We start from the raw sequence: 21399 nt of genomic DNA, 5'->3' as shown, positions 1-21399 counted from the left end.
GACAGACCCAGGACAGAGAGTACATACTGAGCATGGTGTGCAGCTAGCGCTACCACATGGGCTTAGGAAGCAGTCATGACAAAAAAGGCAGTCATGCTTAAACCATCCATCCATCCATTATCCAAACCGCTTATCCTGCTCTCCGGGTCGCGGGGATGCTGGAGCCCATCCCAGCAGTCATTGGCTAGCAGGCAGGGAGACACCCTGGACAGGCTGCCAGCCCAAGTGTTGCTTATATAGGTTTTCTCAAGCACGTATGAAGGCTTCATTAAGATGACATCATGGCTTCATAAACCATTCACAAGCAAATGTCATACTTGATAAAGGGAGACATAACACCTTCTTCTGCAACATTATATGAAAAATGTGACATAACCAGTAGGCCGTATCAAGCTAATGCATTGTCTTCATTCTGCAAAGAGTCAGTCTGTTCCGTCTCATTGTGCTGTTATTGTTGGTTAATGTATTTGGTTTTCATGACTGCTACTATCCACTCATTGAAGCTTAATGCAGAATTCTGCTACACGTCATTTAAACTGAAGCCTTTTTCAACACTGATTAAGCTTGGGTGTTGTTTCACAATCCATTCATAGAGGCTTAATGTAAAATTCCAATGTTTATCGTTTGAAGTCGAAGCAATTTTCAGCATTCCAGATGTTGAGGTATTGTGCTATAATCCATACACAGATGCTTTTTGAATGTAGCTTTTAGCCAGCTGACATCATTGGCTATGTCGTTTTTGGTATAACATGTTGTATAAGGGTTATGTCTTCCTTTAAGATATATATGACTCCCTTTATTTTTTTTTACAAAGTATTATGTGTGCTTAAGAATTGTTTATTAAGCCATTACGTTGTGTTAATGAAGCCTTTTATATATGCTTCATAAAGCCTTAACAAGCAACACATTGTATCCTGAATAAGCATGTTATATGTCACCCTTTATAACATTTAGCCTTTAGCTTGGTGACATTATAGGTTATGTCACATTCAGTTTATTCTGCCGTATGAGAAGTTGTCTTTCTTTGTGAAGTATGACATTTGCATATGGATAATTTTTGAAGCCATTATGTTGTGTTAATGAAGGCTTTATGAATGCTTCATAAAGCCATCACAAGCCACACTTCATTTAAAGCGTTACCAAAAAGGCAAAACAAAGGGCAGACAAGTCTCCGGGGTCTATTTTATCCTGAATAACTTTTATCCTGAATATCTTATCTATTTTATCCTAAGTAACTTTCTTTCTTGAAACTTGAACGACAGAGTCATTTTACAGTAAATAGAGAAATAACTCCAGCAATTAACAATGTGTGTGAACATGCCGTGTTTATTTATGCACAATCACAGAGCATGCAGCAGTCCTTGCTCTCGGTTTGTTGCATTAGCATCACAATATTAGCTATACTGGTAACACCCAAACTGTGGGTGTGTGCACTGTTGGCGCTATTCCGTGAAATGTTAAAACATCATGCTGGGGCCTTTCTCTCTGGGCTACAGAAACTGATTGAATCAGATTTAGCTGTAGATGAGAAGCAGTACCACTGTATTTGATATTTAGTCCTCTCCAGTGATCATCTGGAGGCTGAATCCTTGAATGAAACACAAGAGCAAGGAGTGTTAAGCCCCCCCCCCTTTTCTCCCCAATTGTATTTGGCCAATTGCCCCACTCCTCCGAGCTGTCCCGGTCACTGTTCCACCCCCTCTGCCAATCCGGGGAGGGCTGCAGACTACCACATGCCTCCCCCGAGACATGTGGAATCGCCAGCCGCTTCTTTCACCTGACAGTGAGGAGTTTCATCAGGGGGACGTAGTGCGTGGGAGGATCACGCTATTCCCCTCAGTCCCCCCCCCCCCCCAACAGGCACCCCGACTGACCAGAGGAGGCGTTAGTGCAGTGACCAGGAGCAAGTAGTGCATGGGAGGGTCACGCTATTCCCCCCCGAACAGGCGCCTCGATTGGCCAGAGGAGGCGCTAATGCAGCGACCAGGACACATACCCACATCCGGCTTCCCACCTGCAGACACGGTCAATTGTGTCTGTAGGGATGCCCAACCAAGCTGGTGGTAACATGGGGATTCGAACCGTGATGCAACGGAATAGACCGCTACGCTACCTGGACGCCCCAGGAGTGTTGACAGATATGTTGCTTTAACATGTCTGCTATTCTGGGAAGGGAAGCAAAACCTCCGATTTGAATGGCTTGGAAGGGAATGCGAGCAAGGGCTTAATGGCATACACACAACATGCATGTTGCACATGCACACACGTAACCCTCCCACAAACAGACAGACAGGCAGGCAGACAGACACACACACACTCATATGCACACAATCCCTTGAGAGCAGTATGCCAGTAAGAATTACAGTGCCAGGTGTAAACCCCAGGAGTCAGTAATTGTACAGGCCTGATGGATTGCCGGTTAACCATTACAGCCCACTGTGTTCTCCTGAATAAGAGGACAATATCGGTAGGAGGTAAATGAGTTTCAAATTACCCCTACACTGGATCTCCCCCAACTTGCCACCCACGCCTACACATACTTTCTTCCATAGTACAAGACTAGCACGGGGGTTTTCAATGCATTAGACAACTCTTTATGATGAGTCCTAACACATTTTTTAAAGTAAGGTTCAGATTGGATTTCCTGATATGATTTAATATACAAACGCTTCATCATGTTTCCAATCTGTAAAAAAAAACTACACCCATGGAATGAGGAAAATGTGTTGCTTTCAGGCTTGTGAAAAGGAATGTAATAAATCATCATTTGGTGTTAAAATTAACCTTCCTTAAGTTTTAAGTCCATGACAGTGGAACGTTATGAGTATGAATTATATATCTGTGGTTCACTGCACAGTATTAGGGTTTATCCATTGGCACTTTCGGCCGCTCCGAGTCAAACCATGCTGCGTTTATTTGCGTTTCCATTACCAGTTTAAACGTGCCGAGCAGGGGCGAACTGGCAACAAAACGCAGCCCAGAAATCTGCTGTCAAGCGGCCCCAATTTGATACACCAAATTCAAACTGACACAACATGCTTGTCTATCAACCAATCATTAATTTAAAAAAAAAAACAATCTGTTAATTTGTATTGTTTTGTTGGGCTAATATGTAAAACGATGAAACTAATTCTCCAAGGTTTTCGTCCCAGTGATCGTGTACAGAAAGCAAACATTCTAAGATGAATTAACGTAATGATCACCTCACACCTAATTTGACTTAATAGCCTGCTTTTATTATCATAATTATTTGAATATTACAAAACAGTCAAGTGTTTAAACACAATAGACCTAATTTAGAACCAGCAGACTCCACAGGAGCACACTATATTCACACTACATATTCACACAAGCACTTGAATGAAGTAGACCAACCTCATCATATGACTGACGTATTGTGCTCTTATTTACTTCAGTCACATAATAACATTCAGTAGTGCACCTCTAATTGATTATGCTGGTTCCTGCGCCCTCCTCTTCCATCCTTTCCTTTCTGGTTCAGAGCCATGTTCACCTGTTTGTTTAGATTGTAGAGTAAGTATTTAACAAATTATTTTTATTGCTGGGCTGGCTATCAAATATTATACACCTTATAGGCTATAGTGCGAAAAAGACTTGAGTAGTCCAGAAGAAAATTACCAAATTTACATGTTTATTTTACCCATTTACAGTCAAAGTTGATGACCGTTTTTAAACACTTTAGAGAAATTTAGCGTAAACCTCTCTAGACGTTTGTGCACGGACTCTGACTAGTTAAACCTTGGAAACGGCCAAACCTGCAGCAGGAACCCGAGGTTAACAAAAACGTTTTGTTCTTTAGCTGGCTCATTTAGCTAGTTCACAGCACATAGCGTGTCAGCACATAGCATGAAATAACCGGTTGTTTTCTTGCCCGGTGCGGGATTCGGTACGGGGTGTACTGCACCACAAGGCGACGTCACAAACCGCTCGGCTAAAGGGTCAGACCCGATAGCTGGGGCTAACGTGTCATATTAGTAGTTTACAATGACAAAGCGCCTGCTAGCTGCTCGCTCCTGTTTGGTGTTTCTGCCTCTTCGCCACTGTGTCCTCATCGTGATCATCTGCAGACTGCTTAAACAAATCCGTTATCTTAGCACACTTTGCGGTGTCCGCCAGAAAAGCCTTTTTCTTTTTCTTTCCTTCTTTCCCCTTTTTTTGGCGCACCTTCGCTGCACCACCAGCCGCAGGCTTTCTCTTCCTATCCATGTTTCAGTAACGAGTGCTAGATACTTTCAGTTGTGATGGCAACTGCTACCTGCTATTACGGACTGCACCAGCCGTGTTGTCGCAGCTAAAATGACCTACTGAATATGTAACGCTGAGATTGTGGAAAAAAGACCTCCGCTCACAAAGCCGGCCAACTAGCAAAATCCCCGACCTCCCTGATGGCCGGTTAGTGCCTGGCGCTAAACCGCTGCCGAGTTGGGCCAAAGAGCGCCAGACGCGCCTCCAAGCGGGTTGCAGTGACGTCAGATGGACCTCGTCATCGTTCAGTGACAATTCAGGGACATGTTTAAAAGGCTTCCATTGCCAGACATAGCAGATACTTAAGGTGTTCATCTGTTTCAAATATATATATATATATATATATATATATATATATATATATATATATATATATATATATATATATATATATATATATATATATATATATATATATATATATATAAGACAAAAGAGAATGGCAAGCGCTTGGTCTGCAGAAGAGAACGTTGCTTTAAACGTCGTCGACTCAAGACAAGTACGTCATCAGTTAGACACACCTTCAAGCGGGTAGCCCTGTTGTAATGGAAATGCAGATCCCAGCTGCGCTGGACTGATGTGCCGAGTCAAGCCAAGCCACGTCATGTGTATGGAAGAGGCCTATATGTGTGCATTTGTCGCAAAATATGTCTTTGTGAAACTCTCACGGTTGGCATACATGTCTCTTTAACTGAGTCCCTCAAGATTTATTGATGTTCTTCATGTTCTTGTCCTCAGTGATTAAAGTTATGCTTCATGCCATGTGAGGAGTCTAGGTAAGGAAATTCAAGGCAGACCTGGCCCTAAAGCGTTGAAAAGTTTGCATTCGGCCCAAGACAGCCCATTAGCACAGACCTCAAAGCTTCCTTGCGCATGATTCGAAGATTTTATTTTCTGTCGAAGCTTAATAAAATGGGACACCTGAAACCTTAATTGGACTCCATGAAACGAGACCAGCTCAGTGGTAATTAAAATAAAACTACAGGGAAGGTAAACACCGAAAGCTAATTTTCTCTCTTGGCACAACCTGTTCATATATCAGATAATATGTCAGGCATGTTCAATTATTCATTTGAAAAGTCATCCTGCTTAGGTGCTGCATTTCATGTAGTGTCCCCCCCCCCCAACAGCAAATTAAAGGTTAACTTAGAATATCTCAGTTATTTTCTTCTTAAATTCTGGCTCATTTGGTTTGTGCTGATATTCCGGTGGTTAAGTGGTTGCTCAACTTTTCTGCAAGCTTTTGTATGTATGATTATGTCTCCAAAAGCCTTAATGTTCCTTCCCTTTCAGACTTTCCGATGGCCCATTGGCAGCAAGCTGGATGAAAATGAAATGCTGGAGATCCAAGTGTACAACTACAGCAAAGTCTTTACCAACAGGTAAGGTTAGAATGCTGCTTCGGAAAGGTTGAAACTACACATAGGACACCCCACAAGACTTAAAACTGAATAAATTGTACTTTCAGGTTAAAGTTTGCCTTCTGTCATGGTTTGTGACTAATCCAGACTGACATATGGTGTGGGTTATCCAGCTAAGGGCACTTTAGAGGATAGGCCCTTGGCCCTTGCGCTAAATTGGCCCAATTGAATGGGAAATAAGTTACAAACCACAGGGCAGCTATGAATGATTTTTCTATAGAGGGAGAGAGAAGGTAATGAAGCGGTATTAGAGCCAAGCACTGGATGCATCTGTCACTGGAATCTCCCCAAGCAATCAGACCATGGACAACATAACCAGCTTTTTTTTCAGGCGGTGGGGGGGCGGGGGTTGTAGGGAAAACAGCAACTGGCGGTTTCTGTTAAACCTGCTTTGTTCTTGTCTGTGTATATGTGTGTTTGTCCCCATGTTTGTTGGAGGTATAATAGTGGCCTGATGATGTGTCACTGTTACTACCTAGAGAGCCATTAAGCCGACAGCTGAGCTCATGACTGTAGAGGGGCTAGCATTACGTTTATGATGTCCAAAGTCATTAACAAGACTTTGGCCGAGTCTTGTTAGTGAACCCAAAGTGCTGCAGGACTGCTGCATTGTGCTCCAATAACAGAATACACACACACACACACACACACACACACACACACATTTTATATATATATATATATATATATATATATATATATATATATATATATATATATATATATATATATATATATATATATACACTACCGTTCAAAAGTTTGGGATCACATTGAAATGTCCATATTTTTGAAGGAAAAGCACTGTACTTTTCAATGAAGATAACTTTAAACTAGTCTTAACTTTAAAGAAATACACTCTATACATTGCTAATGTGGTAAATGCCTATTCTAGCTGCAAATGTCTGGTTTTTGGTGCAATATCTACATAGGTGTATAGAGGCCCATTTCAAGCAACTATCACTCCAGTGTTCTAATGGTACAATGTGTTTGCTCATTGGCTCAGAAGGCTAATTGATGATTAGAAAACCCTTGTGCAATCATGTTCACACATCTGAAAACAGTTTAGCTCGTTACAGAAGCTACAAAACTGACCTTCCTTTGAGCAGATTGAGTTTCTGGAGCATCACATTTGTGGGGTCAATTAAACGCTCAAAATGGCCAGAAAAAGAGAACTTTCATCTGAAACTCGACAGTCTATTCTTGTTCTTAGAAATGAAGGCTATTCCATGCGAGAAATTGCTAAGAAATTGAAGATTTCCTACACCGGTGTGTACTACTCCCTTCAGAGGACAGCACAAACAGGCTCTAACCAGAGTAGAAAAAGAAGTGGGAGGCCGCGTTGCACAACTGAGCAAGAAGATAAGTACATTAGAGTCTCTAGTTTGAGAAACAGACGCCTCACAGGTCCCCAACTGGCATCTTCATTAAATAGTACCCGCAAAACACCAGTGTCAACATCTACAGTGAAGAGGCGGCTGCGGGATTCTGGGCTTCAGGGCAGAGTGGCAAAGAAAAAGCCATATCTGAGACTGACCAATAAAAGAAAAAGATTAAGATGGGTAAAAGAACACAGACATTGGACAGAGGAAGACTGGAAAAAAGTGTTGTGGACGGATGAATCCAAGTTTGAGGTGTTTGGATCACAAAGAAGAACGTTTGTGAGACGCAGAACAAATGAAAAGATGCTGGAAGAATGCCTGACGCCATCTGTTAAGCATGGTGGAGGTAATGTGATGGTCTGGGGTTGCTTTGGTGCTGGTAAGGTGGGAGATTTGTACAGAGTAAAAGGGATTCTGAATAAGGAAGGCTATCACTCCATTTTGCAACGCCATGCCATACCCAGTGGACAGCGCTTGATTGGAGCCAATTTCATCCTACAACAGGACAATGACCCTAAACACACCTCCAAATTGTGCAAGAACTATTTAGAGCAGAAGCAGGCAGCTGGTATTCTATCGGTAATGGAGTGGCCAGCGCAGTCACCAGATCTGAACCACATTGAGCTGTTGTGGGAGCAGCTTGACCGTATGGTACGCAAGAAGTGCCCATCCAACCAATCCAACTTGTGGGAGCTGCTTCTGGAAGCGTGGGGTGCAATTTCTCCAGATTACCTCAACAAATTAACAGCTAGAATGCCAAAGGTCTGCAATGCTGTAATTGCTGCAAATGGAGGATTCTTTGACGAAAGCAAAGTTTGATGTAAAAAAAATCTTATTTCAAATACAAATCATTATTTCTAACCTTGTCAATGTCTTGACTCTATTTTCTATTCATTTCACAACATATGGTGGTGAATAAGTGTGACTTTTCATGGAAAACACAAAATTGTTTGGGTGATCCCAAACTTTTGAACGGTAGTGTGTATATATATATATATATATATATACTATCTATATGCATGAATTATAGCATTGCTGACTTTACCTATTAGCGGTGTCAGCATTTCTTCTAATACTCTGCATGTGTGTGTGTGTGTGTGTGTGTGTGTGTGTGTTTTAGAGCATGAATGTGTGTATAAGACATTTCCCAATTTCCTGCTGCTGAAACAGCTGAGTTATAACTAAAAGCCTGTGAAAGGAATCTTTCACCTCTGTTTTTACTTAAGCAGTTGTCGAAGATTACAAAACACTACGTAAATATTGTCTTAACTTGTAGTGGTAGAGGTAGTAGTAGTACTAATAGAAGTATTTTATCTGCATAGAGCATATATACAGAAAATGTTACCTTCAAACCAAATAGTATTTGTATATGTGGTATGTGTGTGTGTGTGTGTGTGTGTGTGTGTGTGTGTGTGTGTGTGTGTATAAAGATAGCTGGAAAAAAACTTTAATGCATTCAGTATAAGCTTGTTTCGTGCGTCACGCACTCATCAGCTGCCAATGTGATTCACATGATGATGAATGCGCTGATGAGTCCATGACGCACGAAACAAGCTTGTAGTGAAATGCATTAAAGTTTTTCCCTACATCTATCTTAATATTCCACTCCACTCCTCATTTGTTGAGCACTTTTATCTCCCCCAAATATATATATATATATATATATACACACATACATACATACACATATACACATACACACACACACACACATACATACATGTCAAGTCAATTTTACATTTTAATAGCCCAATGTCACAAATTAAAAATTTGCCTCAGTGGGCTTTACAGCAACACAGCATCCAGTCCTTAGACCCTCGCACTTTGCACTGGATAAGGAACAAGTCCTTAATAAAAAAAAAAACCTTTAATAGGGAGAAAAAATAGGAAGAAACCTCAGGGAAAGCAACAGAGGAAGGATCTCTCTCCCAAAACAGACAACGTGCAATGGATGTTGTGTTTACACAATTTACAGAATACAACATTAAAAGAGGATAACAGAATTATAATGGAATTATAGAATATATGAAGAATATGATGAGGAGGATGACAAGCAATGTCCAGATGCCACCCGAACAGCCAAGGACCCAAGCCACATGACCACCATCATCATGTAGACCTGGCAGGGGCACGGACTACACATGCACACAAGAGAGACTCACATCACACCATTCACATACGCGGGAGAAAAGACAAGGAAAAAAAAACACATTAGTCACATGTCTGAGTGAAACAGGATAGCAAAAATTATATGGATTTGTAAAATGTATAAAAAGAAAATGTGATGAGGGAGATGCCAAGCAGTGTCCAGGTGGCGACCACCATCACCATGGAGACCTGGGAGGAGGACAGACTGTATGTGCACACAAGGAAGACACATCACACCATTTACACACACAGAAGAAGAGGAAGGAGGATACATCATTCAGAGAGAGAGAAAAGACATGTGAGAGAATACATAATAAAGCTCCCTCTCGCCCTTTTTCGGGTGGTGGGTGTCTTCCTTAAGCTCGGGTTGTCCACCAGATAGATGCCTGGGATTTTAAAGATTCTGTGGAGCATCTTAGCTGTTCATAGGACTGCACTCTTCTGGAATGAGACCTCAGATGTTGTTCCTGGAATCGGCTGAAGCCACTATCCCAGTGTTGGTGTCACAGCCCCTAATGCTCCTATTACCACTGGGACTACTGTGGATTTCACCTTCCACATCCAATCTAGTTCTTCCTTCAGCCCTTGGTATTTCTCTATCTTCTCAAGCTCTTTTTCTCCTGATGTTGCTGTTGCTCGGGATTGTTACATTGATCACTACTGCTGTCCTCTGTTCCTTGTCGACCACCACAATGTCTGGTTGGGTAGCCAGCACCTGCTTGTCAGTCTGGAACTTGAAGTCCCACCGGATCTTAGCTCTACCATTCTCAACTACCTTTGGCGGTGTCTCACATTTTGACTTGATGACTTCCAGTCTGTATTCAGTACAGATGTTCCTGTACACTATCCCAGCTACTTGGTTATGCCTTTCAGTGTACGCTTTCCCAGCTAACGTTTTACACCCTGCTACTAAGTGCTGGGCTGTCTCAGGGGTGTCTTTGCACAGCCTTCATTTTGTGTCTTGTATGATGTGGTAGACCCTGGCCTCAACCAATCTGGTGCTGAGTGCCTGTTCTTGCACTGCTATGATCAGAGCTTGTGTGGTGTCCTTCAGTCGAGCCTTTTCTAGCACTGGAAGGATTCCTCGATATCAGCCACGTCTTCTATCTATCGATGGCACATCCCATGGAGGGGCTTAGTCTTGATACCTCTTCTTCTACCTCCCCACTCTCTGTCCTCTGCTGCCTGAGGTGCTCACTCAGCAGTTCATCCTGGCGGGCCCTCTTTCTGATGTATTCGTGGATGTTCCTTGTTTCATCCTGGACATTCACTAACCCTTGGCCCGCATCTTGGCCCCATTTCGCTTATCATAAAGTCTCAGGCTGCTAGACTTTGGGTGGAACCCTCTGTGCATTGTGAGGATTTTCTGTGTCCTGATATCTGTGGCCTTTATCTCCTCCTTTGGCCATCTTATTATTTTAGCTGGGTATCTGATGACTGGTAGGGCATATGTGTTGATGGCTTGGATGTTGTTCTTCCCATTGAGCTGGCTCCTCAGGATCTGCCTCACTCTCTGGAGATATTTGGCTGTAGCTGACCTCCTTGCAGCCTCCTTGTGGTTTTCATTTGCCTGTGAAATACCCGGGTACTTGTAACTGTCCTGTATGTCTGTTACCCTGCCAGCTGGTAATCCAACCCCTTCAGTCCTTACCACCTTTCCTCTTTTTGCCAACATTCGACCGCACTTGTCCAGTCCGAATGACATCCCAATGTCGTTGCTGTAGATCCTGGTGAGGTGGATCAGCGAGTCAATGTCTCACACATTCTTGGCATGCAGCTTGATGTCATCCATGTATAGGAGGTGGCTGATGGTAGCTCCACTTCTGAACGTGTATCCATAGCCACTCTTTGTGATGAGCTGACAGAGGGGGCTCAGGCCTATGGAGAACAGCAGTGGGGATAGTGCATCACCTTGGTATATGCCACATTTGATGGTTACCTGTGTGATTGTCTTTTGAGTTCGCCTCCAGTGTTGTTTTCCACTGCCAGATTGAGTTCTTGATGAAGGCTACTAGTCATTATTAATAGTATAATATAATATAAGACAATGTAATTAGTTATTATTAATATATGTATGTATGTGTGTGTGTGTGTGTGTGTGTGTGTGTGTGTGTGTGTGTGTGTGTGTATAATCCAGTGAGTCAAGTAAATTCTTTATGAGACAGTACACGTCTGTTTCATGCCATAAGCAATCATCAGCTGTCAATACATTTATTGACGGCTGCAGTCATACAGCTGACAATACTTTTAGAATATAATACGGTGACATCAAATGGTAATTTATATATATCATATAGTGAGGTGGTGTTGGGGCACAGTTGGAAGGGCAGGCAGTTAAAATATAAAAAAATACAACATCTATTAAATGTCATGTGTATTGAATAGTACTGCTCCTTGCAAAGACAATGCATATTCAATTAGCAGCAAAAGATGTAACCCATGCTTGGCAGAAAAGTATTTTATTATTTGCTAATCTGATATGTTTACTTTGAGTAGTAGAAACAAATTGGCCACCAGCTGCAGACACCGAAAAAAAATCTTCTTTGTAACTACAAGTAAAATGTCTTTATTATTCTCTCTCTCTCTCTCTCTCTCTCTCTCTCTCTCTCTCTCTCTCTCTCTCTCTCTCTCTCTCTCTCTCTCTCTCTCTCTCTCTCTCTCTCTCTCTCTCTTATACATACATATATATATATATATATATATATATATATACACTATGTGTGTGTGTGTGTGTGTGTGTGTGTGTGTGTGTGTGTGTGTGTGTGTGTGTGTGTATATAAGCTCCCTGACTATGTAACAGTTTGTAAAACCACAAATCAACATGTGCACCACTTTTTGGCACCTTTCGCCCAGTGGGTCGTGATTGAGCACAGAAGTGACTGGGTACCACAGAAGGTAGAAGTGAAGGCTGAAAATTGGTCAGCTGATGGCAGCACATTACTTCTACAGAATTCTGTACTAAGCCTCACACTGCCACAAGTCACAGCCAATGTACCAGGCAGGTGTTTACAGTATCCATCCATCCATCCATCCATCCATCCATCCATCCATCCATCCATCCATCCATCCATCCATCCATCCATTATCCAAACCGCTTATCCTGCTCAGGGTCGCAGGGGTGCTGGAGCCTATCCCAACAATCACTGGGCGGCAGGCAGGGAGACACCCTGGACAGGCTGCCAGGCCATCACAGTTTAACTGATATAGTTGGTGAACTCTGAGAGGGCTGGTATGTAGCTCCTGTAATGGGTATCCATATATTAAAAGACTTTACATGCTATATTTTAGTTAGATCCAGAGCTTAGTACAAGTCCATAGTCTGGATACTATACCTGCCTCTAGTCGACAATTCATGCATCCTGTGTATGAGGTCAGCACCAAACTTTGATGCTGCATTTACTTATCACTGTGCCATTCTTCTATTACTACCTTTACTTGCTTTTAATTCTGCCTAATCAACCTTTTGTTTGCATTCAGGCAAGACACAGGGATGGAGTCACATTGCTTAACTCATACGTAACATCTCCTACACACTGTGTGGCCACAAATGCTCACTTGGCAAGATAATTTAGGACTGTACGTAGAGATTAATCTGAGTACTTTATATCCTAGTGAAAATCACCCCTGGGTGGGGACCCCTGCTAATTAGGCACCGCTGACTTTCCTGTGCCTGAAGCAAATTCTCCTGTGCAATCCAACCCAGTGAATGGAGTTTTGCTTGCAGGTCCTGGATGTATTGCATTTCATTCTTGCCAACGCTTGATCTGCCAAGCAGGAAAAGCAAAAAGAGGTTTGGGGTTCCTCATACACTGCAAATATCAGAGGATCCAGTGTCTTCCAATTGTAACTATCCTTGAGCACAAACTCACAAATTATTCAATGCTAAATTTCCCAACCAGCCCAACTACCTAGGAGTTGTATACAGTGGTGCAAATTGACTTAATGACTAGTTCGCAAACTCTTTTTGTTTTAATAGTACCTCGGTCAAAAGCTCACTACTTGGCTGGGCTGCTATCTCTGCCTCCAGAAAATATGGAATCCCCATTTCCCCTTGACGCATACACAAACCTGAGAAACTTGTGTTTTGTTCCAGATATCCATAAGTATGTCATGGTCATCCTTGGGAATTGCTGTGCAGCTACTTCTGCAGTTGTCATGCCCACAATTAGAGCCTCGCTGGGGCTTCACCTCAGGCTTTGTCACTACTTCAAATACAATGCTGTGGCTGGCTGGTGTGCATGAGATATTATGTGAAAACAATATAGAGGGAGGGAAACACACACACACACACACACACACACACACACACACACACACACACACACACACACACACACACACACACACACACACACACACACACACACTTGAAGCCTCATAAGTATATCCCAAACAGAGTGAAGGGAATAAATAATTCAAGGTGAATTGTAGCTTATGTTGTTCTCACACCTGCTTCATATGGGCAGAGGGTGCAGCATTACCGGTGCAACTGATAGCCAGCAGCCCACATCACTGTAAGCCAACAGGCATTAATACATTCAGTATGTCACGCCCTGCTAAGAGCAGAATTAGGATGAGCAGGCTCATATTACCCCCACACATAAACACAGTGATGGTGACGTTGTGTTCATCCCTGTGCTGATTAAAGGGACAGAAAGAGCATTTCATTGTCTATCATCTCCATATACTGGAAAATTACATTGTTCCACCCTGTAAACCTGTGAATGTCTGTGAACTAAAGCTTGAATTGTCTGCTGCACAAGAGGAGAGGTTGTTTGATTGTTTTTAGCTAATGGAAATCCTATATTATTGCACGGAGTATGTCTGGGAAAATATCCATATTGTGTGTTGAAGCGCACTGTTTCTTAGAAGAGTCCACGAAACAGACGGGGGATCAGAGTTCAGCAGAATAACATCGATGAAGGAAAATCTTACTACTTGGGTCTTTATAGGATTGAGACAAGATGGCTTCTAATACTTACATCAAGTTGGCCATGAACAGATTATTAGCAATTCTCAGTTGGACGTTTCATGACATTTTAGCATTATGACTCCAAAAATTTGGCTCATCAACTGTACCTGTTATTTACAAGGACAGAAGCTTTAAGAGTAACATCTGTTGTTTTACAATTAATATTATTTGCCTAAGCGAGTAGCTGGTGGGATGACAAAATGCTGAGCTACATTCAAACTAGATGTAATTATGAACTAGGTTAGAAATAAGTAATTGGCTGTCCAATTGGCTCATATGTTGTGACACCTGCATGTACGCTGAGGTTAATATGAGCTGAATGGGAATTTGAATCCCGTTAACCCCCAGTGTGGGCCAAATATTCAGCGGTGAATACTAAAATAACCTTGGTATCCTTATAAAGACGCGATCTACCAATCCTGGTATTTGAATATTCCAAAGTGTCGTGGATTTTAATGTGGTGTTGATGGGTTTTCTGTGATTTTCAACACCAGCTGGAGATTTTTGGTGCATTTACAGTGCAGTCCTTTTCCTTCCTTTTATCTTTAACAGTAGGCTGAGTTTCCCCGCACCAGGTCCCACTAAAGTGAGATAAAGCTGTATAATTCATGCCAATACTCTTCCCTCGAATGAGCCATCCGCTGTTTTCGCCCCCGCTCCATCTTCCATTCTCCTCCTCTTCAGACCGCAATGCAAGCGAAATCCTTTCCTGCTATTTGTTTTGCCTCATCTTTATTTCCCTCTTCATTTCATTTGCGTTTATCTTCAACATAGCCTTCTGTTTTGCTTTTACGAATGCAATTAAAAGATTTGAGGACATTCGCCCAGCAGGAAGAATATTTGGCTATGAGTTTATACTACCTCTACTTGTCCTCATTCAAACACTGCCAAGGGGGGCAATTTTGCATTAGACTAGCCTAAAAAGTTCTAATCCTGCAAGTAAGCTGGTAACACTTCTGTTCCATGTGCTCTTATCTCCATTGGGCTCATTATCGCTGTTCGGCTTCAACGTTTCTCCTTCATGAGCTCCCGCTTTGCCTTGATCTCCTCACTTCTCAGGAAGAGAGACCCTAAAGTGTCTTCCCAGTAGCATGAGTACTGATGAAGAAAATAGTCCAATAGTGTGTGTGTGTGTGTGTGTGTGTGTGTGTGTGTGTGTGTGTGTGTGTGTGTGTGTGTGTGTGCATATGTCTGTGTATGTCTTTGTGTGTGTAATGTGTTTGCATATGTATCTGTGTTTAGCGAGCATCCTTCCTTTAAGCCAGAGCTTTTGGGCTGAAGTAAATTATTCAAGAACTGCTTATTTCTTCTTTAATCTTTTAGCCCATCTCATAAAATATCTACTTTTACATAAGAGTCAGGGTTGGTTCATCAAGTTTCAGCCAATCATCTTTTCATATTTGTCATAGTGTAGACTCTCTCTTGCTGTTAATTCACGAGATACTGTGTTGGCTTACATCCCAACTCTTGCAGCAAGGCAGATAGTTATCAATAGCATTATCACTGTTGTTATTTCCTGTAGTATGCCTTGAGGCTGGTATAGGAAAGGTATTGATTATGAGGATGTTCTGGGACTTATTTCGCAAAGCAGGATCAATGGTCTAGTGAGTTAGCCTCGGGCTTGACTCTGGGTTTTTGGACTCATAATAGTAGCTCACGGGTGTGGGTTGTGGTACTTTACATGGTAACAGGCTGCATACCTAATCTGCACAGGGTCAAGTCATGTGCAAGGTATTGGATCCCAAAACAATTTAAACTGAGTAACACCACCTGAGGTCATGTTTATAAACCATTATGAGCATACTTATAATATGACATAAACATTTTTATCACGTTTCAGCGCTATCTGTAAGACTCTGTAGTCGATCCGTCCATTATCCAAACCGCTTATCCTGCTCTTAGGGTCGTGGGGATACTGGAGCTTATCCAAGCAGTCATTAGGCGGCAGGCGGGGAGACACCCTGGACAGGCCGCCAGGCCATCACAAAGGGCCAACATACACCACACACACACACACACACACACACACACACACACACACACACACACACACACACACACACACACACACACTCATACCTAGGGGCAATTTAGTATTGCCAATCCACCTGACCTACATGTCTTTGGACTGTGGGAGGAAACCGGAGTCCCCGGAGGAAACCCACGCAGACACGAGGAGAACATGCAAACTCCACAAAGAGGACGACCCGGGACGACCCCCCAGGTTGGACTACCCCTGGGCTCGAACCCAGAACCTTCTTGCTGTGAGGCGACTGCACTAACCACTGCACCACTGTGCCGCCCTGTAGTAATTTACAAATTGTTATAAGCCACTCTATAAGTCACTCTACAAGCCACTCACTTTATAAGCCACTCGGTGAGGGTTGATTACTTAAGTACAGTTTAAACGATACGACAGTCAGTTACAGTTTGGGGGGGGGGGTTAAAGTAATTACAGGACATATTTAGCACCCTAGTCCATGCTGGTGTAACCGGTTATTTTCTTGCCCGGTGCGGGATTCGATACAGGGTGTACTGCACCACAAGGCGACATCGCCAACGGCTCGGCTAAAGGGTCAGACCTGTTAGCTAGGGACTAACGTGTCTTATTAGTAGTTTACAGTCGTCACCCTCCCCGGAAGCGCGCCCTCGCGCTTTGTTATTCCCGCCCTCCGAAGAGACTTCCGAGGATCTGCACACTTTCGGATCCCACCGCTGCCACCAATGTAACCGGTTATTTTCTTGCCCGGTGCGGGATTCGATACGGGGTGTACTGCACCACAAGGCGACATCACTAACCGCTCGGCTAAAGGGTCAGATTCCGTTAGCTAGGGGCTAACGTGTGTTATTAGTAGTTTACACTGGTAATGTTATAGTCTTTTTTTTTATTGTTGACAGGCTTTTGCAATGGCCAGGAAATATTTCAGTAGTCACAGATTTATATTATAACACGCCATCAGCATGGCTTAAATAGTGGGGCCGTTTTGTAACCACGAGTTACAGCAGTTTTAACTGAACATGTAGCCTAGCCTATAATTTAGCGTCCATTTCACCGCTTCAGTCTGCTGGCTCTTAAATAGCGTTGCTGACCACTTGAGTGTGCTGATGGTGCCCGAACAGTATGTCGAGTCCTCGATTTTGCATCACTAAGACATGAGAGGGAAATTTAGTAGGACACGCTCGCAACTGATGTATGGACACACGGAGGACAATAGATAACGTTATAGAGGTGAGGACATGCCAAAGCTAGTTAGCTATATATTTAGCCTAGTTTTACTCACGACACTAGTGGGACATGACTAATTCCTGGAACGTGATCGCTACTTGCTGGTCCCCCGCCTTTCTCGTTGAACACTGCCGAGCTCCGCCTATACGCGCAGCACAGGTGCGCCGTGGGTCTGGACGATTTCGTGCTTGTTTACATTTGAAAGCCTGTGCCACTAATCCCTTATTATTATTATTATTATTATTATTATTATTCTCTAATTGTTTTCGGCGCCTCCTTTACTTGTTGACATTTTCTTGTCCATGGCTTTCGCCGGCTATCTCACTGCTGCGCGCTCCTTCTGCGTTTAGAACGTTAACGCGCATTAACGAACTTGGTTTGTGATTGGCCAGTGAGCCCAGTCCCGGAACACACGCACACACACACACACACACACACACACACACACACACACACACACACACACACACACACACACACACACACACACACACACACAGTACGCTCTCATGCGCGCGCAGAATGACTAACATACATACAGGGCCTGTCATGGATTCTTTGGCGGTCCACCGGCCCACCAGGATTTGTCCCGGTATGCCCGATGGTAAGTACACCATTGGTTGTAATTGTTTCAAACAATCTGTTAGTTCTGTAGTATTATCACCTCTAAACAGAGTAATCCATTCATGGTAAGTAAATGTATTTTGTATGTATTTTGCATGGCTTTTATACGTTGCTGGTGTCATTCCCATGCAAACAATAAGAGCACTAACACTCATCTTGCCAGAAGATGTCTGACAGTTTTTTCCACAAGAAACCATTACAAAACTGTTTTTCATAAAAGAGCAGCACATTGATGTATGCATGTGAAAGACAAGTTTTATAAAGTTTGGCCCATGTTATGTTGTTACTTTAAAGAAAAAAAATGGGCTGCACTGAGCGTTGCCAAAAACTGTGTTCTTGACTCTGAATGCAATATAAAAACACAACTGAAATCTTTGGTGCACAGACACTAAAATGGGTGTCCTATGGTGCATGGGAATTTTCACACTGTCAAATCCCTTCGCTTTTTCTGTTGGTTAGTTATACCAGAGAATATGCACTTTGTGTTTTGCTAACCAGCCTGCCCATGCTCAGAGCAAGTTGATAACCACCATCCACCTAAATGTCCTTTATGAAATAGGCTTCACATATTATCCATATATATTCATATTAAACGAAAATAAACAATAAACCAAACCATGCCCAGTGCTCAGTGAAATACTTCTGTGTTTCTTTAAGCTTCCACATTCACAGTCCAATGTAATTCCCGATTTTCAAGCTTCCTTCCGTCTCCTTACTGAATCATTCAGGTGTACTGGGAGAGGTCGATCAGCTGGGCCAGTCCCTCTGTCTCCCGTTCAAGGCTCATCCTTGCCCTGCTTACCACACTCATCTATCTATGTGTGTAATTCTGGATAAAGACTTTCAAGTAGTACCCATACATTGGCAATCCGTCACTGGCTTCTATGACAATGGTGTATACCTGGCTTTATCATCTTCCTACTGATCATCACAGTAAAAAAACGTTTATTCACAGCAGCTTGCCTCGACCTCCAAATGTGGGTCAATATGCTTGTGTGTGTGTGTGTGTGTGTGTGTGTGTGTGTGTGTGTGTGTGTGTGTGTGTGTGTGTGTGTGTGTGTGTGTGTGTGCGTGCGTGTGCGTGCATGTGCGTGCGCGCGTATCCATCTCATACACAACATCATACTTTTCCACCAGGAGCTAACAGCGTACAACAGGAGCTTCTCCGCTTCTCCTTTGCCAGTTAATGTAAATCATGAACTTGTCTACTGTCAGATTTCCATTTCACATCCTTTACTAACTGAATTACCACTGTCTTTATTGTGGGGGTGGCAGTCCTTACAACAAACAGATGGCCATTTTCACTTAAAACATTTGCATTTCAACGCTTAACTCTTCCTATGTGACGTTACCCAAGCCCAGTGCATCTGTGTATAAGTCATGCCTGGCTTTACAAAATAAACTCATGGCTTATGGAAGGAAGAAAAAAATACAAACTGAAAGGGAAGAGAGTTTTAAATTATGGAGCAGATGAAAGTCAATTGTTTGCTCAAGTTCAATCAATAATGAATGCCGTCCTTTGAAGTGCTAAAAAGTAAGCCAGAAAATGATAGCCCCTGCTTAGTTCAATTATTCAGCATTTGTGCACATGTTACAATAGCTGAAAGGAACTGAAAATCCATTTGTTTTTCTAAGTATCCCTGGACAAATTCATCGCCATTGTCTGGTGCTGCCCACAGTTTAGCATAATGTGGCAGATGATGTTGTTAGCAAGACTGCCCAAAATTCAATGCAAACCTCTTGTAAAAGTTGCATAAAGTATCTTTTTAAAGAAAAACTTTAAAAATGGTTATCACAAAGCAATGAATCTTCTTTTTCTTCTTTCGGCTTGTTCCCTGTTTCTCAGGGATCACCACAGCGGATTTTTGCCCTCCATAGCTTTCTGTCTGACACGTCCCTCTCCCGCAGTCCACCCCTGCTCATGTCCTCCTCTATCTGGTCTCTCCATCTTTTCCTTGGTCTTCCTCTTTTTCTTTTGCCAGGTATTTCCAGGTCCAGTACCTTCTTTCCTATATAGTCTATGCCTCCTCTCTGCACATGCCCAAACCATCTCAATCTTGTCTCTCTCAACTTCTCATCCATTCCTCTGATCTTGAACGTAGCTCGCACTTCTTCATTTCTCTTCCGGTCTTTTCTAGTCACTCCCAAGGACCAACGCAGCATGTTCATCTCTGCTACCTGTAATGTAGATTCTAGCCTCTCTGTTGTTGTCACTGCTTCCATACCATAGAGCATGGCAGGCCTAACCATTGATTTGTATACCTTGCCCTTTATCCTCAGTGGCATTCTTTTGTCACAAAGTACTCCAGCTATCTTTCTCCATGAATTCCACCCAAATTGTGTCCTTTTCCTGACTTCCTTCTTACCACCGCCTTCTGTCTGTATTGTCGATCCTTAGTACGTGAATTCGTTAGCTTCTGGGGCATCTTCTCCTCTTTTTTTTTAAAAAAAAATTTATTTCTGATTTTTCCCTTTTTTCTCCCACTTTAGTGGCCAATCGATCCCTATTTTAATTCAAACACCCACCCTCGTACTGCAGGCATTCGCCAACTGCATCTCTCCGGCCGGCAGTCTCGAAGGAGACCGCCTCCCCACTTTCGTGACAAGGCGACTCCAGGCCGAACCACTGTTTCTTCCGACACACACAGAGACGCATTCACGTGACGAACACAAGCCGACTCCGCCCCCCTCCCGAAGACAGCGTTTGCCAATGATTGCTGCTTCATCGAGTCCGGCCATAGTCGGATCTGACGAGACCGGGGCGCGAACCCCAGTCCTCAGTGGGCAACTGCATCGACACAAAGCCGATGCTTAGACCGCTACACCACCGCGGACCTGCATCTTCTCCTCTTATGGTCAACCCTGGGCTTTCTACTTGCTTATTTTTACACAGGTCCTCGGTCTTTGTTCTGCTCATCTTTAGTCCTCTTATCTCTAGCACTTCTCTCCAATCTTCAAGATCTCGCGCCAGTCTTTCCTTGTCCTCGTTTGCTTGCTAGCACCGTGTCATCAGAAAACATCATGCTCCATGGTGGCTCTTTCTTAAGTTCACAAAGCACAAAGCATACACACAAAACATTTATCGCAAAGAAGTGAATACTCCCATCTAAACATTTTCTCTGGTGGGAACCATCAAACGGATGAATTTGGAGGCGCAGCACCCATTTGGAGCATGTACTTGCAGAGATAAAGCATCGGTCTGTGCCTGAGGGGGGAAAAAAGATATTCTTGTGACTGAGATTTCAAATGATAGTTAAGTTCCGGCAGTGTAAGTTCACTTTACTATTGAGTTTTATACAGCCCCTGATTTATGCAGCCTCACTTTCGGCTATGGATTGAGTCCATCAGCTCTGGAGTTGG

The 21399-nt window shown here is 42.9% G+C and overlaps 1 protein-coding gene across 1 annotated transcript in view; it reads left to right on the top strand.

Annotated features, from left to right (window-relative positions):
• otofa (otoferlin a) overlaps positions 1-21399 on the top strand; it is a 112452-nt gene that overhangs the window by 30964 nt on the left and 60089 nt on the right. The window contains exon 3 of the mRNA XM_056294431.1: positions 5560-5648. Within this exon, the coding sequence (XP_056150406.1) occupies positions 5560-5648 (89 nt within the window). The remainder of the gene's footprint in view (positions 1-5559; positions 5649-21399) is intronic.

The sequence above is a fragment of the Lampris incognitus genome, chromosome 15 (genome assembly GCF_029633865.1).
Source record: "Lampris incognitus isolate fLamInc1 chromosome 15, fLamInc1.hap2, whole genome shotgun sequence".
In the NCBI taxonomy this organism is placed as follows: domain Eukaryota; kingdom Metazoa; phylum Chordata; class Actinopteri; order Lampriformes; family Lampridae; genus Lampris; species Lampris incognitus.
Note: the sequence above shows the minus strand (reverse complement) of the source record. Positions and strands in the feature narration are given on the sequence as shown.